Raw genomic sequence first — 22742 nt, 5'->3', positions numbered from 1 at the left:
GTGAGGTCATCTCGCGCTAAAGAGGTACAGGGCGCGTTTCCCGTTTCGGTAAAAGATGTTTGGTGACGTCGGGCCAGCCACGAGGGCCCCCGGTGGAGAAAGAAGAGATTGACGACGGTGGCGTATCAGGGAAATTAACATCCCGGGAATTTACAATTTTTGCCCTTTTTTTTCTTCTTTTTCAAACAGGTTGTGAAATTGGTACGAACCATAGGGCTGAATACTGTATAAGGCTGAGAACAAGGCTGAACATAGGGCTGAAGGGAAGTAAATTGGTAAGAATTGATCGTAGGTAAACTAGCTATCTAACTGAGACTCAGGGAGTAACATCATTCAAAAAAAAAACAGAGCGAGAATTAATACAGTATCGTTTTCGTGAGGTCATATTCTGCTGCCTACATGGCAAAAAGTACGTCAAAACCCGGGCGCACAGTGAAAGCGAACAGAGGTGGGAACCCCTCCAGTTGTCAATGCACCAGCGACCGATCTTGATGTCTTCGTTAAAGGTCTAAGAGCCACGGAACAAAAACTGCATATCCTCCGGGGTGAGTTTCTCCAGCGCCGCAGCCTGGTCCTTGTTGATGGTTCCTCGGATCAAGTTCGCCTTCTTCTCCTGGAGCTGCACGATTCGAGATTCGACCGAATCTTCGATCGTCAATCGAGTGATCACGCAGGGTCGTTGCTGGCCAATACGGTGACTGCGATCGGCACTCTGCCATTCTGCCGCAGGATTCCACCATGGGTCCACGATGAAGACGCGAGACGCCTCGGTCAAGTTCAACGCAACACCGCCAGCTTTGAGCGAAACCAAGAAAACCTCCACATCCGCATTAGTCATGAAATGGTTGATAGAGTTTTGTCGCTGTGCGGGAGTCATTGTACCATCTAGCATGACGGTGTTGAATCCGGCATGACGCAGGCGCCACTCCACGAGCTGGAGCATGGACGTGAACTGAGAGAAAATGATCGACTTGGGAGTGTGGCTCTTGCTTCTCTGTCGGTACAGTTCGTAAAGGAGGGTTTCGATTTTGGTTGACGATGTCCAATTCTCCATGGAGATTCGGTTGATGATCGACGTCTTCTTGACACTTTCGGCCTCCTGTTCCTTGGTTGGCTGTTCCAGATCAATCGACAGAGCAATGTGGCAGCGAGGGCATTCCACAGTATCCTTCGAGCCAAAAGACTCGACGTAGTCTGTAACACATCGCCGGCAAAAGTCGTGGCGGCAACGAGATTGAATTGCATCCTCGGCCGGTTCATCACAGATTGTACACACGAGGACATTGTGGCCAGGCTGGGTCTGTTTCTTTAAGATGAGATCAGGGTGGTTAGCCACTTGACGCATCTGCATAATCAGACCAAAAATGTTGGCATAGTTGTTCAGCATAACACCTCGGCTCACGTAAGTATCGAATTGACGGCCCGTGTTCGTCATGATACTACGAGAAAAGTCGTGCTCGATCTCCCCAAAAAATTCGTTGTGGATGGTGATTCGTTTCGGTGGGAGTTCCATTGACGAGGTATGCTCCTCCTTCAATCGTCGAAGCATGATATGGTCTGTGATGAGGCGGAGTTTCGCCAGCCCTTCCTTGCGCTCCTTTTGGGTTCTGCCTTCCGTGATCGGGTTCAAGATCTCTTTGTTGAAGACGGAAATGTGGTTGAAACCTGTATGGTTGCATTTCGTACAACGCCCCTGCCTGTCCGCCATCCACTGGAGTTCCTCGCAGGGACATTGTTTGCAGAAGTAGCTCGCAAACGGTCGAAGCTGCAAGAATCGAAGTAGAGAAAAGAACTCGCCAATTCGATTCTGCACAGGGGTACCGGAGAGACACCATTTAAAGTTGGCATTCAAGGCAAAGCAAGCCTTGGCGACACCCGTGGTACGTTGCTTGATGCTATGAGCTTCGTCAAGGATGAGTCGGTGGTAGTGAATGCAGTGTATGACGCTGTCTGCCTTGACCGTATTCCCTCCACGAGACCAACCTTTCTCTTGCTTGCGATGCATAGACTCCAAACTCGAATAGGAAATCATAATGACATCGTACTTTCGAAGATCCGACTCGGTGAGTTTCTTCACCTTTGAGTCAGAGCCATGATAAACGAGGACTTTCAATTTTCCATTAGTGTATTCTTGAATTTCCTTCTGCCATTGCATCAAAGCAACGGGCGGCACAATTACAAGGGTGGGGTCGGGCTGTGGAAAATCGGACATGATGAGAGACACCGCTTGGATGGTCTTTCCCATGCCCATCTCGTCACCTAGCAAGCCACCTCGGTATGACGATTTTTCCTGCTCAATCATCCAACTCAAGCCCTCCAGCTGGAAAGGCTTTAATTTTCTAGTAATTGACGACGGCTGCTGAGCGGGTGCTGGAGCAAGAATGGGTTGGGCTTTGAGCTCGTCCCACATGGTCTCTACAACTGGATGCTTTGAGACCAGCTTCTTCCGCTCCTTAGCCGCGCGCCCAGCTTTGCGCCTCTCATCCCAACTCATCGGATGCTCATCGGGATCAACTTCGGAATCTTCCGATTCGTCGAAACTAGGTCCCACGGCATTGGGATCAGACGAAGGGTCGGGAGATGCAGACGGACCGGACGTAAACTGATACAAGGCCCCACTGACCTCCGCGGCAGCTTCAGCTCTGGCATTTTCCAAGTAGTCATCTTCATCTCCCTCTTCTGAATCCCAGATGTCTCCCTCGTCGGTAATCAACGATGGCGGGCGCGATTCTTCGTCGGAGGTTAGGTCATCGGAAAGATCATCTTCCGAGTCCGAAACCTCATATCCTCCTCGAATGTCTTGGAATCGTTGCAGCTTTGAAGTACGAGCGTTTTGATTTGATAATTTTTGCTTTTTTGGAGCCGGTGCCATGTATTCCTCCTGTTGGAGTGCCTCGGCCAGAGCCGCATCATCCTGGGTATTGGCGGCTGCCATATCAGATGCCGATCTCTTTGTGCCACGCTTCTGCTGAGGTCTAGCTCTGGCATTGGCAGCGATTGGATGGATCGTCTTCCGGGCACTGGAGACTATTCTAGTCTTTTTCGCATCCGATTCCATACCAGTGCTAACACTGGTTGCCGGCGTGCTTGTACCAGGAGTGCCGCTGAGCGAGCTTTGCGCAGTATCACTCGGCGAGTTGCTTTTTTTGCCGGGGACGATGACTTCGATCTTGGCTGCTGCCCGGCGTCTTGTCATTCTCGGAGTGATCGAGTTGATCGGGTCTTCACTTTCGGTATTCTTAGTGTTGTGGTGGGTCCGGGGATTGGTATGCAGTGACCCGCCCGATTGTCGAGACGATCGACGGAGGGGGAAAAACCCCTTAATGACGTCTCGCTGAATGGCGCGTCATTCTCCGAATCAGGGATGATTTTGGCCTGGGATCGTCTTCTCATTTTGCAAAGCGGATGAAGCCGGCTGGGAGGGAGTGAACTCGAATAGGGAGGGAATTGGGAGGGAGCGGTTCGGGGATGATAAAGAGCGTGGAGTCGATTGAAACTAATTCTGGAGACACGTCAGTTCAAATCTCTAGACTGGAAAAGGAAGAGGAAGTTTGATCCAAGAGTGAGAAGGGTGGGAGAGGAAATTCGTACTCAAGTCCAATCGGGAAGATGAGGCTCTATGCCAAACACGCGGGATTCGACGCGACGATTTGATGATGATTCAGAGATAAGATTGAGATCACCCAAGTGCTTGATTGAGAAGGAAACAAAGAAACGAGGTTTTGAGAACAAGCGAATGTAAGGTGAGGGGAACGTAACAGGGGAAGGCGAGAAGGAAAGAGGAAGGTGGTTCTGGATGGGGATGGATCGATCGAAAAAAGAGAGGGAGCCTAGGAGAGGAGAGAGTGCCTGATCCAGAACCAAGAAACCCAAGAAAACTCTTCACGCAGGCGAATCCGATGCAAAGTTTGGTTGATTCCGGATTGATCAGCCTTGGAAATAATTTCTTTCTCATTCCATTCTCATTCATTGACTCATTTTTTTTCGATCTGGGATCGGTGATCAAACTACTCTCAGGTACACTGTCGTCACTTATCGGAGGTATCACATTGTCGATAAGAGCGCGTTAAGTGCAACGCGAAACTGCCACGACTGGCCGGGCCCATCTTGCCGTCATTCACCCATTCGCCACCTTCCTCCTTCCTTCTTTCCTACACACTTCTGGTCATCGACATGTGAGTACTTGTTAGTTGATGTTCTATGTTTTATAACCTGGCTAATCTCGTTCTTTTTCGTAGGGCTGATCGACGTGCAAACAGAAGCAGAAACATTCGGGGCCCGTATGCTTACTCCTCTAAGAATATCGGTGTAAACTTACTAACATAATCTCATTAGACATTCTGCCCTGACTGACTTCCTTGCTGTGAGTGGTACCCTCCCGGATTCCCATCCTTTCCGAATACCTTGCCAGCGGGAAACTAATCAATTTGTGATCTCTTAGTCTAACAACATCTCTGCGGCCCAAATCCGCGATGATTACGACCGCCGAGTATCCGAAGCGGCGCGCCAAGCGAATGGAGAAACAACTGCTGCAGCTGCAGAAGATCAAGATTCCGAATTTGAGCCGGAACCAGAGCCAGAATCCCCCCGAGGATAAAGTGAAGAAGCGCAAGCGCCAACAAACAATTGAGAGAATCAAGAAAACCAAGGACTTTGCTCGTCGCAAGGCACGAAAAACTGGCGAGCCTGATGATGATGACGATTGGATTGCTAATCAGATCGCTGACGATAAAGCGCGCCCAGCCCCTGGTCAGTTGGAGAATTGCGAGATATGCGGCAAGCGTTTCACGGTTACTTCGTATAGCAAGGCCGGTCCAGAAGGGGGTCTTCTTTGTGCAGATTGCTCGAAAAAACAAGTCAAGGGCGACGGCAAAAAAGCACCTGCGAAGAAGCGCGTTTCCGGACCTAGCCGACGCCAAAACAAGACCAAACTTCTCGACGGAGAGACTCCTCACGGTGCTCAAAGTCTCCTCGAGATGTGCATCAAGAAGGTTGCCGAGAGCATTGATGACGTGGAAGAATTTGGTGACTTGCCTCCGCCTGTGATGCACCGTCTAAGCCAAATCCTATCCAAGAGGCGAGCAGTTACTCCGAGGATTTTGAATCTGTTTCTTCGTCGAAACCACAGGGAACTCAATATATATGACTGTGCCCAACTGCAAACGGACGATTATCACAGGATCCTTGCACTGATGCCTGATCTAATCAAACTCAACCTCCGATTCGTCACTCCAATGAAGGACAACATATTCGACTACATGGTTGAAAACAACAAGAGCATTCGAGATCTACATCTACGTGCCCCAAACCTGGTGACCGACGATTGCTGGCGCCGGTTTTTTATCAAAATGGGACCACGTCTCCAAAGCTTAAAGCTATGGGATCTCGATGCTGCCTTCGATAATAAAACTGCTGAAGTTATGTGCGAGAATTGCACTGGACTCGAGCGTCTAAAACTCCAACACATTGTGAAAATCGGCGATGAGACCCTGACGGCAATATCATCACTCAAGGCACTCAAACATCTTTCATTATGGTTTTCCCAGGACACTAAACCCGAACCTCTTTTAAAGATCATTTCTTCGGTCGGCCCCAATCTTCGGACTTTGTCTCTGCAAGAATTCAAGAATGCCGATGACACGTTGCTCCAGTCCATTCATGACCACTGCCGCAGTCTAACAAAGCTACGATTCACCAACAATGATCTCTGCACAGACCAAGCTCTGACTTCCCTTTTCCGCGACTGGTCCAACCCACCCTTGACCTATGTGGATTTCTATGCGCTCCGAGACGTTGACATGTCGAACCCCGCTGGTCCCCCCCGAGCCAATTGGACTGGCTTCAAATGGCTTTATTGCCCTCATGGAGCACTCCGGATCCAAAATCCAGTCGTTGAGTATTGCATCGTGTCGCCACATATCACGCGACGCCTTCGAGACGGTCTTTGACGAGAACAAGCGATACCCACACCTGAAGAATTTCGATATCTCATTCACTGGTCCCGTGGATGACTATATTGCTCAGTGCATTGTACGTTGCTGTCCAGCTCTCACAAAATTAGTTGCCTTCGGTTGCTTCAACATACGTGATCTGAAAGTGAATATGGGCGTTGCTGTGATTGGTACTGTGAGCGAACCCACTTTCAAGGGCATCGCACAAGCAGAGACTATGTGATTGGAAGACCTGGGTCTTTTAGCGTCGCCTTGATAGATTTTTACTATTACAGGGACAAATTTTCTTCTCAATGCGTGTTGTTATATCAGACACGTCACCTTTTTCCTTTTCTATCCAACCACCCTCGTGGCCAGCTAGATCTCATCTTTAACCGAAGCGGAAATGGCGTACTTAGCATGGTACGACCTTACGAAAACGAGCCTTTATTGTTATCTTAATTTTATTGCCTTTTCAACCCTTTCTCATCTAAGTGCCTGGGCCGGCCAACTTCTCTTAGCAATTTTTTCCCATGTTTAATCATGACACACAGCGTCAGTGTCATAGATAGTCAATTTACTACCAATGCGATTTTCTGGTTGTATACTAGGCTCCCTATTTGTTTCACCGATAATCCAAATTACGATCTCGCTACACTGGCTAATGTAGATGGCCGAGAACCTGACCAAAACAATACCAGGAAGCAGTGGGCGAAACGCCACTCATTACAAATGCTTTATCATACCAAATAGGCATTCTTGTAAATCATAACTCATTCGATCTTATTTAACTATACAATAAATCACAATCAAACTCCAACACATGCATCCAAGTTTCACGCATATAAACAAGAAACAATAAATCACCCTATCTCATCAGTTCCCCATCCGCTTCCCAATCTCACTCTGCCAATTCCGCGACTTCTCAAACCCATTCTGCGCACTCTGAAAATCAACCATAGCCTGATAAACCTCCTCCTGACTATTCAGCACAAAAGGCCCATACTGCACAACCTTCTGATCAAGCGGCTGACCCGAAACAACGATAAACCTCGCCCCACCCTCCGCATCCCTAGGAACAGAAGCCTCCACAAAATCCCCACTCTGCTCAAAAACAACATTATGAAACTCCTTCACCCGTTGCGTAGCATCATTCGACCCAAAAACCACCTCCCCCTCAAGCGTATAAGCAAACGTATTCCACCCAACCGGCAGCGGCTGCTTAATACTTCCCCCAGGCGCAATGGTAACATCAAGCAACCAAACCGGCGTATACGCCAAATCCCTCACCGAATCAATCCCATGCGACTGTCCCGAGATAACCTTCACACGAACACGGCCCTCATCAACAGTCGCAACGGGAATTTCCCCACTGCGCAGATCCCGGTACCGCGGCTCGCACATCTTCAACTCCTTCGGCAGATCGACCCAGAGCTGCATGCCGACATTCGGACTGCCGTCCGCGTTCTCGTGCGGCATCTCCGCGTGCATGATTCCCCGGCCCGCTGTCATGAATTGCAGATCGCCGGGTCCGATCGTGCCCCTGTTGCCGGCGAAGTCTTCGTGGTCGACGCCGCCGGAGAGTAGGTAGGTAATTGTTTCTTGGCCGCGGTGGGGGTGGTCTGGGAAACCGGCGCCCTTGCCGATGGTGAAGTGGTCTAGCATTAGGAATGGGCTGAAGTTGCGGAGCTTGGGGGTGCCGATTGAGCGGCGGACGCGGGCGCCTGCGCCTTCAGCTTGCTCGATGGCCAGGAAGACTTGGCGGATGGCGCGGGCGGCGGACATTTTTGTTATTGCGGGGATAATTGGAGATGGGTGGTTCAGTTCCACTGGCTGTGGTATGTTTAAGTTGGAGGGTTTCGAAGATTCGGTGTTAGGTGGTGTGTTTGTGAAGTTGAGAAATTGTAACAGGCTTGTTGGAGCGCGCTGTTGTAGATAGCTTATAATGGAGTCTTGGGTTGAAGGTGAAGGTCGATATGTAAAGAGGATTGCGGTGATGCAAATTAATAAAGGCAGAAGTAGCTTCATGAATGAGATGGCGGCCTTTTATAGATCTTTGGGAGAAAGACTCGAAGTTTCCAATGCCCTTAGGATTGAACTGGAATTGCTAAAGTCAGCGGTTAGTCAAGCTTCATAAATACTGATCCATCGCAAGCGACAAAGCACTTGTCAGAAATCAGTCAGCGGTGCCATTGGCGAATCACCCGGCGCTTTGACGGCCATTACGAAGCTGACCAAAACCAGAGTCAGCATAGCGCTAAACTGTAAGGGGTTAGCTCTTATTCTATATATCCGAGGCGGATAAATGTCGGATCACGTGGGGTCACGTGTATAGTTATTGGTCGGAGTACAGCTGAGCTGTGAATAGATATTAGGATAGTAGGAATAACAATTGAATACTACGAGGTCAGGATACATCTTACAATTCCTCTCCCGAGGTCATACCTACCTAGGTATGTAGTGGATGAGAACTTGAATGCACGCGATGTATTTCCCAACTTGAGTCTGGTATTTCCCGACGTCACACTTTTACTCATATGAAATACTAGCAGTAGCCTGGATATAAGTAGAAGGGCTTTCACTAGAGAAACAACGATTATTTTCAGCCTTTTCTTTTCCTGTGAACCGCTCAATACCGTGGTTGTTATTGATCAGAGCAAATGTCGGAGCATTAGCGGGGATGACCCGGCCCCAACCACAGCTATCAGATAAGGCCACGGAGCAGCTCCCCGTGCCCCAGGTCCGCTCCGCTCTACACCAACGCGCTGGAACGCTACCTACTGCGTAGGTCTCAACCACAGTGGCTCTGTTCTATTGTATGAGATACATATCTAATACATATGAATCACTGATCTCTTCGCGCGCGACATACCTGTTACCTCCCGGCGGGGAAACGCCCAAAGACTCGCTCCACCCACCCCCATCCCCAACCTCCAAGCTCTCGACTTCCCCTCCAAACAGCAGTCCCAGATATCAGACATGGGTCGATCAAGGCATGGCCTCGCACCATGGCTGACATTTGCCTGTGTCGCATCTAGTGCCTGGGCCGCCAAGAGGCCATTCAACATCCACGATGACCTTCTGGCCTATCCGCAGGTAGCTTCCATCCCCGGGGCAGATAGCGACGTCGTCCTTGAAATAACACCCGCGCTAACCAAATCATTATCTGTAGTACCAAGTTGTTTTCCCCGACGAATATATTCTCGATTCAACAGCCGAAGAACTGCTCCAAGCACAAGCCAATGCCGCAGCCGACGCATCAAGCTACGACCAGAACAACCCCCAAGTATACATCAACAAGGCCTACCCGGAAGACGCAACACACGCGGACAGAGACGGAGACTCCCCATCATACGCCTACGAAGAAATGATAATGGATGACCGGCGCCTCCTCTGCCAAATCCCCCACGTCGCCCTGGACGATCTCAACACGACGGCAAACAACCAGGCCAACGAAGCGGAGCACCAGAAAGAACTAGCCCGCGCAACAGACCGCGGTCTCGAACTCCTGCGCGAGATGGAGGGTAAATGCATGTACTACTTCTCCGGCTGGTGGTCCTATTCATTCTGCTACCGGAAACAAATCAAGCAGTTTCACGCCCTCCCCGCCGGCCGCAACGTGCCACAGTACCCGCCAATGGAGGACCCGACGACGCACTCATTTATTCTGGGCCAATTCCCGGCCCACATGGAGGCAAATAGCAAGGGGGAAGACCAGCAGCAGCAGAATCAGAAGCAAGACCAGGACCAGGAGCAGAGCCCACAAACGGAAGTGGCAGAGCTGCATACTAAAGGTGGTTCGCGCTATCTCGTGCAGCATTTACGGGGCGGGACGACGTGTGACTTGACAGGACGTGACAGGCGGGTCGAAGTGCAGTTCCACTGCCACCCACAATCCACCGACCAGATTGGCTGGATCAAGGAGCTGACCACCTGTTCCTACCTGATGGTCATCTACACGCCTCGTCTCTGTGACGACGTCGCTTTCCTGCCCCCACAGCAGGACGAGATCCACGACATCGAATGCCGGGAGATTCTTACGCCGGAGGATGTCCCTGATTGGGAAGCCATGAAAGACTGGTACCAGGCGGAACAACTAGTGAACTCCGCTGCGGCGGTCGAACTAGAGAAAGTGCAGATTGTCGGCGGGATCGAGGTTGGGGCCCGTAAACTGGTGGGAATGGAGGGCAAAGTGATTGAGAAGGGCCGCGTGGCCTTGACCGCCGAGGAGCGGGCAGAGGCGGTCGTCAAGCGCGAGAATGGCGAGGTTCGACTTGTGTCGAAGCAGTTGCTGAAAAAGTACGAGCTTAATGAGGAAAAGCTCGAGGAGATGCAGAAACAGATGGATAAACTTGCTGAGGGGAAAGACTGGACTCTCGAGGTCGTTGTCGAGAATGATGGAGTTATCAAGTTCCAGGGTGTCGTTGACGATACCACTGGTTCTAAATCTAAATCTTCCGATGACCAACCGGCAAAGGATGAGAATACTCCTCACGCGGAAAAGACGCCGCTGAAAAAGTCTTCGGATACACAGAAGGACTCGGGTGAAGCACCACGGACAGAAAAGCAAGCCTCAGCAGACAAGGAGACTGAGGAGACCGAGACGGAAGGTAGTGAGGAAATTTTCAAAGATGAACTATGAGGGACATATTGTACATTAAATCGATTAAATATTTGGCGTGTCTATGAATAACACTTGAATGTCAGCATACGAGGGTTCAATGTACTAGTACTAGTATATCCCAGCCTTACAAGTTGTGTGAAGGTGAAGTGGAGTAGTACTTAGGTATATAAATATTTTAAATGGTAACACTACTTAGTACTATCCCATGTCCATGGGTGGCCCTCGTGGGTTTCCAGAACAAAACTTGAAGGTCGTGGCCAGGAACAGGAACGGTCGGTTAGCTTCATGCCCAAAGACGTCAGATGCCCCAGTTGCCGGGTACCGAGTGGGGGCATCAGGAAGACGGGAGGCTGGTGAGGATATACTAGAGATGGAGGAGGTGGGAGGAAGTGAAAGTATTGCCAGGTATATTCACGGAGTAGATGGGACCTAGTACTGAGTAGTGTTGTTGATACTAACTTATAGTTAGTTAGTACTCCGTACTCCGTCTGGATGCAGCCATACGTAAGGAACGTGACCGTGAACTCCTAGCGATCGGCCGGCCCACCTTCCCATCCTCCCTAATCCCAACCCCCCCGTTCACTTCACAACTCTCCGACTTTGGTGCTTTTTTGGGTGTCACCTCCCCCCTCCCCACGCCTTTCCCTCCAAACTCCCTCCTAATCTCCCCTCGCCCCCCTTGCCCGCCCTCCGTGCCAAGGCTGACCCCGTCACCACGCGGCTTCTCCGACCAACACCGCATCCCGCATCCTCCACCACTCGAGTCCAACCCAGCCCCCTCAATCGCTGCTCTCCCCGCAGTGCCAGGATATCGATTCGTCGTGAATTACAGTTGAACGCTCGAAAACCGCGGCGTTCCGCCTCACGATGGGTTTCCTCGGCGTCTACTCGGCTGTGTTTGATTACCATCCTCAGGGAGAAGGGGAATTGGAAATCCGCGAAGGCGATTTGCTCTACGTCTTGGAAAAGAGTGCCGAAGACGACTGGTGGAAGGCCAAGAAGAAGGCAGATCGCGATGATGACGACGAACCGGAAGGTCTAGTCCCAAACAACTACGTTGAAGAGGTGAGCATCCCAGAGCATGCGTGACCTGCAAGGAGAACACACCTACTGGTGTCTGTCAGGACTCTTCTTGTGCAAGGCAATCGGTACCCCACAGTGTATAGCCACAGCGTCGGCGCGATGGCTTTGAATCTCGAAGAATTGACTTATACTTACTCTATCATCATCTCGACAGGCGCAACCCACATACAATGCTAAAGCTCTCTACGACTATACGAGGCAAACGGACGAAGAGGTTTCCTTTTCCGAAGATGCCGAACTACTGGTCTACGACACATCAGATCCGGACTGGACTTTGGTAGGGGTCAAATCGGAGTATGGATTCGCGCCCTCAAATTACATTGAACTCATCGAGGAGATTGCACCCCACGGCGGTGCTGCAGCCGCAGCTCCCCCTCCCCCTCCCGCCGAACCAAAGGCGCCATCTCTTCCGCAGCGACCAACCGCTCCCCCAGAGGAGGAATATGAAGCGTCGCCTGCGCCGTCTCCTGTGCACAACCCCGCGGCCGCCGCGATTGCGGACATTATTCATAAGCAACATGCGCCTGCCGCCACATATTCGGAACCCGCACGCGAGGATTCCCCGCCTCCCCAGCTTCCTACTCGACCTTCGCATGACCAGGCCGATCGCGAAGCACCCGCGCCAAGCCTGCCCCAGCGCCCGCCATCAGAACAACTGCAGTTTTCCACGCCAATGGAACCTTACTCGCCCGAGCCCGAACCGCGTCGCCCACCCCGCCCTCAGATTGCATCTCCCCCCCATGCGAGACATGCGAGACAACACGCACGTCAAGGAATCTCCTCCTTACAACCGAGCAGGTGAACTGACACCGAAGTCGCCCTCGGGTTTCAAGATGTACAATATCAATGAGATGGTTGAGGTTATGGGCAAGCGAAAGAAGATGCCTACAACAATAGGCATCAACATGGTGACGGGAATTATCTTCATTTCCCCCGAGGGCGATGATAATCAGCAAGAGTGGTCAGCCGAAAAGCTGACCCATTACTCTATCGAAGGCAAACATGTCTTTGTTGACCTGGTCCGGCCTAGCAAGAGTATTGATTTCCACGCCGGTGCCAAAGATACCGCTGCTGAGATCGTGGCCGCGCTTGGTGAAATTGCTGGAGCCTATAAGGCTGAGGGTCTTCGAGAAGTCCTTGCTGCCGGAAAGGGAGGCGGTGGCAAGAAGAAGGGTCAGATCCTATACGATTTTATGGCTCAAGGTGAGGATGAGGTTACGGTGGCTGTGGGTGACGACGTCGTAGTCATCGATGACACCAAATCCGAGGAATGGTGGATGGTGAAAAGACTGAAGAATGGAAAGGAGGGCGTGGTTCCCAGCAGCTACGTTGAAGTGACCGGATTCGTGACCGAAGATACCCCTGTTCTGGTAGACTCGTCAGGCCTGTCTTCTGTGGAAAAGAACCGCCTGGAGGAGTCTCGGTTGGTCAAGGCAGTGATGGGCAAAACAAGAACCGACTCTATGGACTCATCCGAGGTAAGCATCGCCATAAAGCCGTTTGAATTGCCCCGTTCCATGTCTGTTCCTATTCTAATACGTGTTTGCGTTTACAGAAGCAGCATCGCAAGCGTGACAGCAAATCCAGCCACAAGTCAAGTAAGCTCCCTTTTTTATGTCTACAAAACATGCATCAAGATCTAACGCTTCACTACAGAGCCTGATTCAAACAAAGTGCGAAAATGGACGGACCGGACTAAAGCCTTTACCGTTGAAGCGCAGTTTATTGGTCTCCAGGATGGAAAGATTCATCTCCATAAGACCAATGGAATCAAGATTGCAGTTCCAGTCGCCAAGATGTCCGTTGAGGATCTGGAGTATGTGGAGAAGGCTGCTGGTGTCTCTCTGGATGAGGACAAGCCCTTGTCCAGTATTCGGGCTCGAGCCTCCTCCGATCCCAAGGGCGCCGCGGGTGCCTCTGTGCAACGGCCCGAATATGACTGGTTCGACTTCTTCCTGAAGTCCGGCGTTGGCCCACACCAGTGTGAACGTTATGCGCAGAATTTCCTCAAGGATTCGATGGATGAATCGGTTCTGCCCGATATCAGTCCCGAGACCCTTCGCTCTTTGGGATTGAAGGAAGGTGATATTTTGCGGGTTATGCGTCACCTAGACGCCACGCTCGGACGCACTGGTTCCAAATCCTCCAAGCTTCGCAATGTCAGCTTCGGTGGTGAGGAGGTCATTGGCAATGGTGATGAAGGCGGTCTTTTTGCTGGCCCTGGTGGCATGCTGCGTAACAACACTCGCAAAGGACGTCCAGCCCCCACTCTACAGGCCGGTGATGTCGTGGACCCCAAGGCGTTTGAGCAAGCAGATGATTCCAAGCCAAAGGAGAAAGAGCGCGCTGCCAGTCCCCCAACTCCCGTGGCTCCCTCAGCTCCGGAGAAGCCCGTTCAACGTGGATTTGACGATGATGCCTGGGAAGTGAAACAGCCCAAGCAACCCACAACATCGGCTCCTACTGCCCAGGCCACCGGCACGGCATCCCCAGCTCCAGCCCAGCCGCAGGTCACTGGAGCGATGGCGGACTTGACTTTACTCCAAGCTCCTCTACAGCCTACGCCCGCACCCGCACCCATACCAACTGTTTCCATCCCTGCTATTCAGCCCCAGCAAACTGCCGTGCAGACCCCACCTCCACAGCAGCCACAAGCAACAGGTGCTACCCCCGACTTATTTGCTCAGGTCGCACAACTTGGACAACAGGCTAGAGCGCGCCCACACGCTCCTCAGAATATGAACCAGAGCTCGCTTCTTCCTCCCCCCTCCCCAACGCCCGCTGTCAGCGCCGCAAAACTTCTCCCAACAGCAGAATTCCTTTGGCCCTCCTCCTCTACAGGCTCAACTGACAGGTCTCCCTCAGGCTGGTCAACCACTTGGTCCCCCTGGTCAGAATTACCAACCCCAGATGCCCCAGCCTACGGGCTTCATGGGCCAGGGTCAGTTCCAGAATGGATTGATGCCCCAGCCAACCGGATTCACCCCCCAATCCCAATTCGGAATCCAGCAGCAGCAGCAGCAGCAGCAGCAGCAGCCCTACGGCAATGGCCAGCCTGGCTTCCAAGGTGTCGCACCTCAGCCCACAGGCTTCGGTGGATATGCGCAACCCCAGCAGCCTATGCAGACCGGCATCAACTCGATGCTCCCCCCTGCTCTGCAGCCTCAGCCAACTGGCATGAACGGGTTCGGCAATGCCAATAACTATAACCAACCCCCACCTCCAGTGCCACCCATCCCTCAGCAACCAACAGCGGCGCCTCTGACGGCTCAGAAGACCGGACCTCCCCCTTCAATCAGGTTCGGTGTGAAGCCGGATGCACCTCCCAAGCTTGCTCCTCAGCCAACAGGACTCAGGGCGAACCTGTCGCAAGCCACACCCAACAACCCCTTCGGCTTCTAAGAACAGCAAAAGCCATTTGCATCCATACTCACACTTGCCTGGCTATATAATCCCGTCCCGTTTGACCATTGGCATCCATCCATCCTCCATCGTCCTTTGCTGCGAAGCGAATCTGACCTGGAGGTCTGAGTCAGAAAGAATCCTTACATAAACTGCTTGTCTTTTCCCATTTTCAGAAATTGACTCGCGTACATAATCATGGCCCCATTCCCCTTGAATCCATCATAACGCAGCACGTATCATCGCACACCACGACATGACTCTGGCATTCACAAGAAGCCTTACGCATTATCGAGCGCCATTGTCGATCTCACGTGTTCCAAGAGCCTTGCTTGATCTTAACTAAAGTCTCACGTCCTGCATTTCCTATCCTTTTCTGTTTCTCTCTCTTTTCTCTGATGTAATTTTGTCGATGGTGATGTGATGCTTACTACTGTTCAATGCCCTCGTTACTTTTTGCCCCATCTTCTTGTGTCCTCGAACGGCCTACCCGAACCGAATTCCCTTTTCAACTCCATGTTCCTACCTCCAGTCCAGCTTCCATGTTTCCTTCCATGCCTAGACGGAAAAGCCTCACGATGCCCAGGTACTTTGCCTTGCGGGTTTCACCTGTCACGTAAGACCTTTAGGGCCTGGGGTGCTTTCCTATGGGACCTCGAAACCTAATCGCATTCCTCTCGAACATAGGTAACTTAGCTTCAACCTGATCACGTCAGATAAAAGGGAGCAATGTTTAATACTGCAGTACTCAGTCGTAGTTTGTATCGAATCCGAGACAGTAGCCAATATAGCCACGAGTTAATTTAATGTACTTGTGGGGTTACACAGGAGGCCTATTGATGAATCATAGCCCGGATTTTGCTCATCTAACCACAACCGCAATTAACCGAATGACTTGAAGATCAAGATCTTTCCAAATCAAGGTTCTTTAGACTATGAGACATAGTACGAGGCCCAAGTTCGATGTAAGCCCTAACCAAATATACCCCAACGGATGATTATCCTCACCTGGCAACGCTAATCCAACCCCGGACCCCGCAGACCCACTCACTCGCCCGCTCGTACTGTATGTACCTAGGTAAGGTAGTTCTAATCTATTTATGTCTTAAAGAAATGCAACTATGAGTCATTCCTTCCTCAACCTTGAAGTGAGATCCAGTCTAGTATAAACCCCATTGAACCCTGGGAAGCACCGAATACACTATAATCATATCATAATCCTACACACCAGCACCTACCTCATCACCAGAAGATCGCCAAAATGTCCGACCCAACCGTCATAAAAGAAAACATCCGAAAAGCCTACAACGAGATCGCAGACACATATCTAGAATGGACAACCCGATCCCATCCAGTCCGCCTTTCGCATCTCAACGCCCTCCTCAAAGCAATGGACTTTGAGTCTGACTCTACCCCCACCCCGGGTCCAGACTCGAACTCCATAAACATCCTAGAGCTAGGCTGCGGCGCCGGCGTGCCCTGCACACAAGTCCTCGCCGCACGAGCCAACACAACCGTAACAGCAAACGACATCTCAGACACACAAATCGCACTGGCTAAGACCCGGCTACCCGCCAACACAACCCTTATACAGGGCGATATGATGGCGCTGTCCTTCGAGGACGGATCCTTCGACGCCGTGATCGCCATGTACTCGATCATTCACCTCCCGCGCACGGAGCAGACAGAGCTCCTGCGGCGGATTGGGCGGTGGTTGAAAGTTGGGGGACGGTTTTTGGGTAATTTTTCCGAGGCGGGCTTTGAGGGGAGTGTTAAGCGGGATTGGTTGGGGGGAAGCGAAGGTGAGATGTATTGGAGTGGGTGGGGGAGGGAGGAGATTGGGAGGATTTTGAGGGAGGAAGGGTTTCAGATTGAGGTTGATGAGGTTGTTGTTGATGTTGAGGTTGATTGTGATGGTGGGGTTGGGAGGGATGTGCCGTTTAATTGGATACGGGCGAGGAAGATTTGATATTAGGAGGAGGTAGAGGGGGGGGAAGGGGTGTTTTTCTGGTATAGAATAGTATAGAGTATATTGGAACTCGGAATTGAGTGGGATTGGAGAGGCGATGTGTCTGGTTGACTACTTGTCAATTCGAAACTTCTTTCAAAATGTAGTTGAGGTTTTTGAACGATAGAGCAAGATTCGACCGAGTCGCAAGAGGTGATGCTTTATTTCAGCTTCCTGCTAATTAGTAATAGATAATATATGATATTCGAGCAAGAGGTGGGATTCAAAAATTGTTCATAATCCACTAGAACCAGGCTTATATTGCCAGGACAATCTATCCAAAAAAAGACGCAATAGATATACACCGAAAAAGATTCATCAAGTCATGGGCCACCCATTTATATAAAGGTATAGTGTAATGAACAAGGCCTCCCGGAAAGATATGACGCCAATGCACCCCGCTTCCAATTCAATACAAAGACCAACCCAAGGTATACGTTCAAAAGGCTCAAAATCAGGAATCTTCCCAGATTCCAAATACTGGAAGGTCTTCGGCCATGTACAGCAAGCCACTTTCGGGGAACATAACATCCGATAGAGGCGAGGGGCCGGAGGCTGGAAGTTGACCGGTTGGAATAGTACCGCCGGGCGAACAGCCAACGGGTATTCCTGAAGTTGTAAGGGCGGAGATGGCCGCGTCGTAAGATAAAGCCGATGGATCTGCCCCGCTGTAAAGTGCGTCCCACATTTCGTTTCCTGAAGGCTGGGTACCAGGGAAAGGTTGTTGTGCGGCGAGGAATGAGGTAGAGGTACTGGCAGCCGGTTTATTAGACGAGGAGGGAGAAGGGACGGCGGATGAACGATGAGGTTCAGAGAGACGGTTTGGCGTGGAGATATCCCGGACAGATCCTGGGTCGGTGCTATTTACTTGGCCGAATAGCTGATCGACTTGTTTACTTCGATGGTCCATCCATTGGCGATTGCGTCGTTGGATGTACTCTGCGACGGCAGAGCGGAGATATTTGACAATTTGGTAGAAGCGGCATGCATGAGGGTCGTGCGGGACAAAGACTCCTAGAAATCGCTCTGCCTTGCCCATGCCCTCTTCTAGAGGTAGTAAGTTATCGTAATCGGCAAAAAACGCGGCGCCCAGAACGACGGCAGAATTGAATACCGAATTGATCAAAAATGGGAGGCGTTTTGGTAGGGAGGAGAATTGTCCGAGATCCTCCACGACATCGAGGCCTCGTAAAGCGGAATAGACGCAGGCATCTGAGAATAAGGAGATGCGGGAGCTGCTGCTCTTTGAATCGGATAATGAGGAAGGATCGGATTTGTTCTTCACGTATTGTGCCACGCGGTAGACTAGGAACGGTCGTGTCAGGAGAATGATGGACCAGTAATATGATCCAAAAACATGCGCGGCCGCCAAGCTTTCTTCCATGCTCTTGTGATCAAGTCGCTCGGTTTGCATTTTGAGAACATCGGGTAGAGTTCGCACCCACGCGCGATGTTGATTTGAAATTGATTCGGCAACGCTAATAGAGATGACTTGCTTCATGTAGACGTCTGTTAGGATTCGCTCGAAAATGCGACAAAGCGAAATGACTGCAACTGAGAGCTGTTGCTCTGGAGATGAATTCCGTTGCGATTCTCCAGATTCAACAGTGTCATCGCGTATGTCGTAGTCGTAGTCTGAAGTTGCTGGAGGGCGCCCTAAAGAGGCACTGAGGAATAAGTCCATCATCCGGAGACTCTTCCATACGCGTTCTCTGGCCCTTCTTTCCCGTCCACAAAACAGCGCGTTCGCATCTTTGCGGTGAATTCCGACAGCATATGCAGCACGCAGCGCAATTCCAAGATTCATGAATGCACCATTGCGCCTACATGCTCCAAGCATATACATCGAAACCAAGATATATGACTGAATGGTGTGGATGCTGGGGGTTTCCTGGAAAGCCGAGAACGCCAGTTGCCGACCGCTACCGAAGAACTGCTCCGCCGTATCTTGATGTATATTTGAAACTTGCGCTCCAATGGCGAGGACGAGGTAGAATATTGAGCTCACGGTATCTTCATCGCCCGTAGGGTTACCTACCCAGTTGGCTAAACGAGGATGGAATTCTTCCAAGTCGAACAGATCAAGGAGAGGATTGGTAGCGAGTACAAATTGTCGAGCAAGTTGTTGGGCGTCTTCGTTGCTGGGCGGCTGGACGAGAGCACTGGGATGAGTGCTGGGGTTATTCTGAAATGCCTCGAGCATAGAATGCCTGGAGTTGTCTTCGGTAAATTCACACCGACCAATTGACGAAGATACCACCCGACGAACGCTTTGCAAAAACGACAGACTGGCCGAATCGCCAATATACATGAATTTCCCCTGTCCGTCGCGCAGAAGTCGCGCAACTTTCGGTACAGGCGCCGTCCCTTCCTTTTCGTCTCGGACCTGATGTTCCAGGTTCATTCCTCGATCCTCAAGGGAATTCAACAGTCGATCCATCGCCGTCTCGCGTTGCGGTGAGGGTATTATGCGTTCGCTGAGTAGCATGGTTGAATCTTTGGCTTCGGGCTTGAGCAGCCGGGCGGGGCGATCCGAGAAATGGCATTCCGATTCTTTCTTGCGTTGGACACAGATCGTGCAGGGGTGTTCGCCATTGCATTTCTGCTTGCGACGCTTGCAACTATCGCAAGCTCGGCGACAGCGAAGGCGCGCCCCTGGGGCTGTACTTGCCCGAGGCATGGCCGCTTGTGCCGCTGAGGCTCGTTCGGTCAATGAGTCGCCTGGGAAATTCGTGTGCCGTAGGTCATCGATGCGGGGGAAATTGTATCTGGAGGTAACTTCGTGACGAGGATAATCTTGCGGGGCTGCGTTGCGGCGTGGCGGAGGAGCGGAGCGGGCGGGAATGCTGCTCTCCCCGGACTCTGATTTATTACTAAGCACGTTCCACCGGATTGGGATTTCCAATCTGATACTCTTCAACCTTGGCTTTATGACGAACGAAATGACATTTTTCACGAATATCTTCAATCCTATTCCTTTTCATTCTGGCCGAAATGAAACAACTTTGCCCCAGGTATCCGCCGTTCCCCAAATTCCAGATCGCAGACAGGCCAACTGCACGATCTGGCTATGATCGACGAATACATTGACATCGATCCCAAACTCTCGAACATACCAATTGAATACTTTGGGATCTGCAGCTTCAAACATAACACGCTCAGGCGGCAACTCCTTCATAATCTTCGAAACCACATCCGTTCTCCACGAATTCACATTCTCTGTGATCCCCTCCGACTCGATCATCAACCGCTTCACTCCGTTGTCAAGGAACTTTCGCCCCAGGCTCACCAGCTTCCCCGGATCCGAAGTCCCAATCGCTTCCAGGCCCGATGCCGGAGTATCACCGCCGGCACCGAACTGGATTCCCAATTCCGGCTTCGCCTCCAGCTTGTACGAATGCACTTTATCAACGAGTCGAAGCCAGTCGTCCTCCGGGATCGACAAAAAGCCCGAGGAAATTTCGATAACGTCGAAGCTAGAAATGTATGACTAGTAAGCCTTTCTTCTCCCCAGACCCTGAGATTGCAGGAGCTCAACTTACCCCAGATCCTTGCATTTGGTCAAGTAGCGGTCAAACACCGTGTTTGCGTCGGGGTGCGTGAGGAGATGCTCGGCCCAGCCGCCCTACCAACCACAACGATCAGCCGAAATGAGTCTTCAAGCCGCACACTATATGCAGTAACAGGTATCGTATCGGTATCGAAACATACCGTAGAGACGTAAACATCGTGTTCGTGGGCAAGATCGATTAATTCGCGCAGGGGTGTCTCCTCAAACAGAGAGAAGGAGCCTAGAGAGTAGCAATCAGCACGCACTGTGACTCTGCATGCACAGTCTCAAAACCCACCTCCGGCAAACTTCAGCCCGTCAACGTGATTTCCCATTCTATGGCCAAGTCAGTCATGATGGACATCCATGGAGGACTGAGGGGATTTCACGTTTCGAGTATATCTGCGAGATACCGTTTACCCATCACCTGCAGGCATGAGCTTAGTCTATTTGACTATTGACTAGGTACTGAGTGTTCATACCGAGTAATAAGGGCCTCGGATCTCTGTAACGCCCTTGCTTCGAGGCTTAGATGGTCTCGGGTTCGATCTCGCAAAGCCGAAGCCATTCTGTTTGTCCTGGAGGAGGGTCAATCCTTGTGCTGGAGGCGTTGTAGATAGACTCCTGGCTTGTGTGGAGGATGCTGCCATCTTGGTCATATGGGTGATGGTAGGCATGCGGTTCATCAGCCTGGTGATTGCGACGAGAGAGTTTGTACCGGTCATTGTTTAAGGCCCTTCTTTTTAATGGTGATGTGTGGCTCAAGTTGGAGGGGTTTGATGGAAAGATAGTGTATACCGTAGGTATACTTGAGAGGGTGGTTGGGATTATTTTTGATTGTTTCTACAACTTGGAAGAAACTAGGGAGATGATAACATGCGAATCTGTTTGCTAGCCATCTTTTTTTTGAGTCTGAGGATTGACGTAAACTATACTTCACTCCGGAGAAGCTTAAATAAGGGAGATGACATCAGCTCACTCCAGCTAGCTATAGACTGCAGTTGGGCCCATTGATAAATAGTCTATACGACAAGCCTCGGACTAAGGATGCAGAGTATTTCTTTTAAGCCACCGATTTATTTATTTTTTACTAATATTTTCAAAGAAATCCGAGCTCGGCTGTCGTCGCCGAAATAGTGGGTATCTACTGGAGGCCGGACCAGTAGGGTGGATATACAGGCAGTGGTTGGAAGAGCATGTATTGGTATATTTGAGGCACAGAAGCCAATGTCGGGTGCTTCTTACCCTGTCGGAATACGGAGCATACTGTATTGAATCCGTCGGCGCGATCAACTTCCGATGCCGAGCGATCAGGATTCCGCTGACAAACTCGGCGCCGACTGAGATGGAGATTGAGTGATTGGGCTGTGATTGGTGGGTTCGAAGAAACATCGACATAATTATACAATTTATTCATAAATCAAATTCATCTATGCAGTACGACCTCGTAGAAGTGTATCAACTTGTACTTTATACACTGGCCGCTTTATGAACTTAATCAAGGGCCCACACATCCACAAGGACCACACTATGTGGATTACCCTATGGATCGAGTACTACTCCGAACTCCGTAAAACATGGCGCCCAAGTCTATGTATGTACACATGTATCACTCTTGGCAAGTTACTAAAATAGTTCCGCCTCTTGACCGAGTCCGAAGTGATCCGTACATCCACTATCAGGTACGAGGTTGTGTATCGTACATCCACTATCATCCACGGGCAGAAACCATTAGTCATATGTACTGGACGTCTCGTACATATGCCAGACACTGCAAATATGTGGGTATTGCATACCCAGGATCACCCCGCTGTGTACGAGCCTGACCGAAAACGAGTACGTGAGCACGCGACAAAGGGAGTCGCCAATGCCAACTAGTCCAGCCACAACCCAATCATGCCTCACAACCCCAGCAGAATACAGCCTAATACCTTTCTCTCACCAGTTCCAAGCTTCTGATTCGCATGTCAATGAAATGTGATCTCCAACTTCCGGTTGCTCCGGCCTCCGTGCCTGCCCTACAGGGCTTTGCCTTGGAAGTGGTCTTGGCCTTTCACTTGGGACTGCTCCAAATCAAGGACCAAGCAGTTGCCCAGTTCTTTCAATTTGGTCTACTCGTTTGTGTTCCTCTTTTCGAACCTTACC

At 50.9% G+C, this 22742-nt stretch overlaps 8 protein-coding genes across 8 annotated transcripts; 4 read left to right on the top strand and 4 right to left on the bottom strand.

Moving 5' to 3' along the window:
* Window positions 1-508: 508 nt before the first annotated feature.
* On the bottom strand, window positions 509-3196 carry N7533_012446 (DNA repair protein RAD16; the record flags this gene model as incomplete). The annotated part of the gene is made up of 1 exon (XM_057109096.1): window positions 509-3196. One exon carries the CDS (start codon window positions 3194-3196, stop codon window positions 509-511), a length of 2688 nt encoding a protein of 895 aa, XP_056954197.1.
* Window positions 3197-4472: 1276 nt separating this feature from the next.
* On the top strand, window positions 4473-6174 carry rad7 (uncharacterized protein; the record flags this gene model as incomplete). Its single annotated transcript, XM_057109095.1, has 2 exons — window positions 4473-5768; window positions 5827-6174. 2 exons carry the CDS (start codon window positions 4473-4475, stop codon window positions 6172-6174), a joined length of 1644 nt encoding a protein of 547 aa, XP_056954196.1.
* A 632-nt stretch (window positions 6175-6806) lies between these two features.
* On the bottom strand, window positions 6807-7715 carry N7533_012444 (pirin family protein; the record flags this gene model as incomplete). The annotated part of the gene is made up of 1 exon (XM_057109094.1): window positions 6807-7715. One exon carries the CDS (start codon window positions 7713-7715, stop codon window positions 6807-6809), a length of 909 nt encoding a protein of 302 aa, XP_056954195.1.
* Window positions 7716-8909: 1194 nt separating this feature from the next.
* N7533_012443 (PRKCSH domain-containing protein) lies at window positions 8910-10572 on the top strand (the record flags this gene model as incomplete). The annotated part of the gene is made up of 2 exons (XM_057109093.1): window positions 8910-9026; window positions 9103-10572. The coding sequence occupies 2 exons, from the start codon at window positions 8910-8912 to the stop codon at window positions 10570-10572; spliced, it is 1587 nt and encodes a 528-aa protein (XP_056954194.1).
* An 849-nt stretch (window positions 10573-11421) lies between these two features.
* Window positions 11422-15039, top strand: N7533_012442 (cytoskeletal protein-binding protein SLA1; the record flags this gene model as incomplete). Its single annotated transcript, XM_057109092.1, has 6 exons — window positions 11422-11619; window positions 11792-12297; window positions 12362-13115; window positions 13193-13235; window positions 13294-14420; window positions 14503-15039. The coding sequence occupies 6 exons, from the start codon at window positions 11422-11424 to the stop codon at window positions 15037-15039; spliced, it is 3165 nt and encodes a 1054-aa protein (XP_056954193.1).
* A 1261-nt stretch (window positions 15040-16300) lies between these two features.
* On the top strand, window positions 16301-17008 carry N7533_012441 (class I SAM-dependent methyltransferase; the record flags this gene model as incomplete). The annotated part of the gene is made up of 1 exon (XM_057109091.1): window positions 16301-17008. The coding sequence occupies one exon, from the start codon at window positions 16301-16303 to the stop codon at window positions 17006-17008; it is 708 nt and encodes a 235-aa protein (XP_056954192.1).
* Window positions 17009-17501: 493 nt separating this feature from the next.
* N7533_012440 (putative C6 transcription factor) lies at window positions 17502-19727 on the bottom strand (the record flags this gene model as incomplete). Its single annotated transcript, XM_057109090.1, has 1 exon — window positions 17502-19727. The coding sequence occupies one exon, from the start codon at window positions 19725-19727 to the stop codon at window positions 17502-17504; it is 2226 nt and encodes a 741-aa protein (XP_056954191.1).
* Window positions 19728-20027: 300 nt separating this feature from the next.
* N7533_012439 (Sulfonate biosynthesis enzyme) lies at window positions 20028-20775 on the bottom strand (the record flags this gene model as incomplete). The annotated part of the gene is made up of 2 exons (XM_057109089.1): window positions 20028-20523; window positions 20759-20775. 2 exons carry the CDS (start codon window positions 20773-20775, stop codon window positions 20028-20030), a joined length of 513 nt encoding a protein of 170 aa, XP_056954190.1.
* Window positions 20776-22742: the final 1967 nt, after the last annotated feature.

The sequence above is a fragment of the Penicillium manginii genome, assembly GCF_028828005.1.
Source record: "Penicillium manginii strain IBT 31320 chromosome Unknown utg000009l:1.0-3297300.0:1.0-3298630.0, whole genome shotgun sequence".
NCBI classification, from domain to species: domain Eukaryota; kingdom Fungi; phylum Ascomycota; class Eurotiomycetes; order Eurotiales; family Aspergillaceae; genus Penicillium; species Penicillium manginii.
The sequence above is the reverse complement of the archived record's forward strand: the minus strand, read 5'-3'. Positions and strand labels throughout refer to the sequence as shown.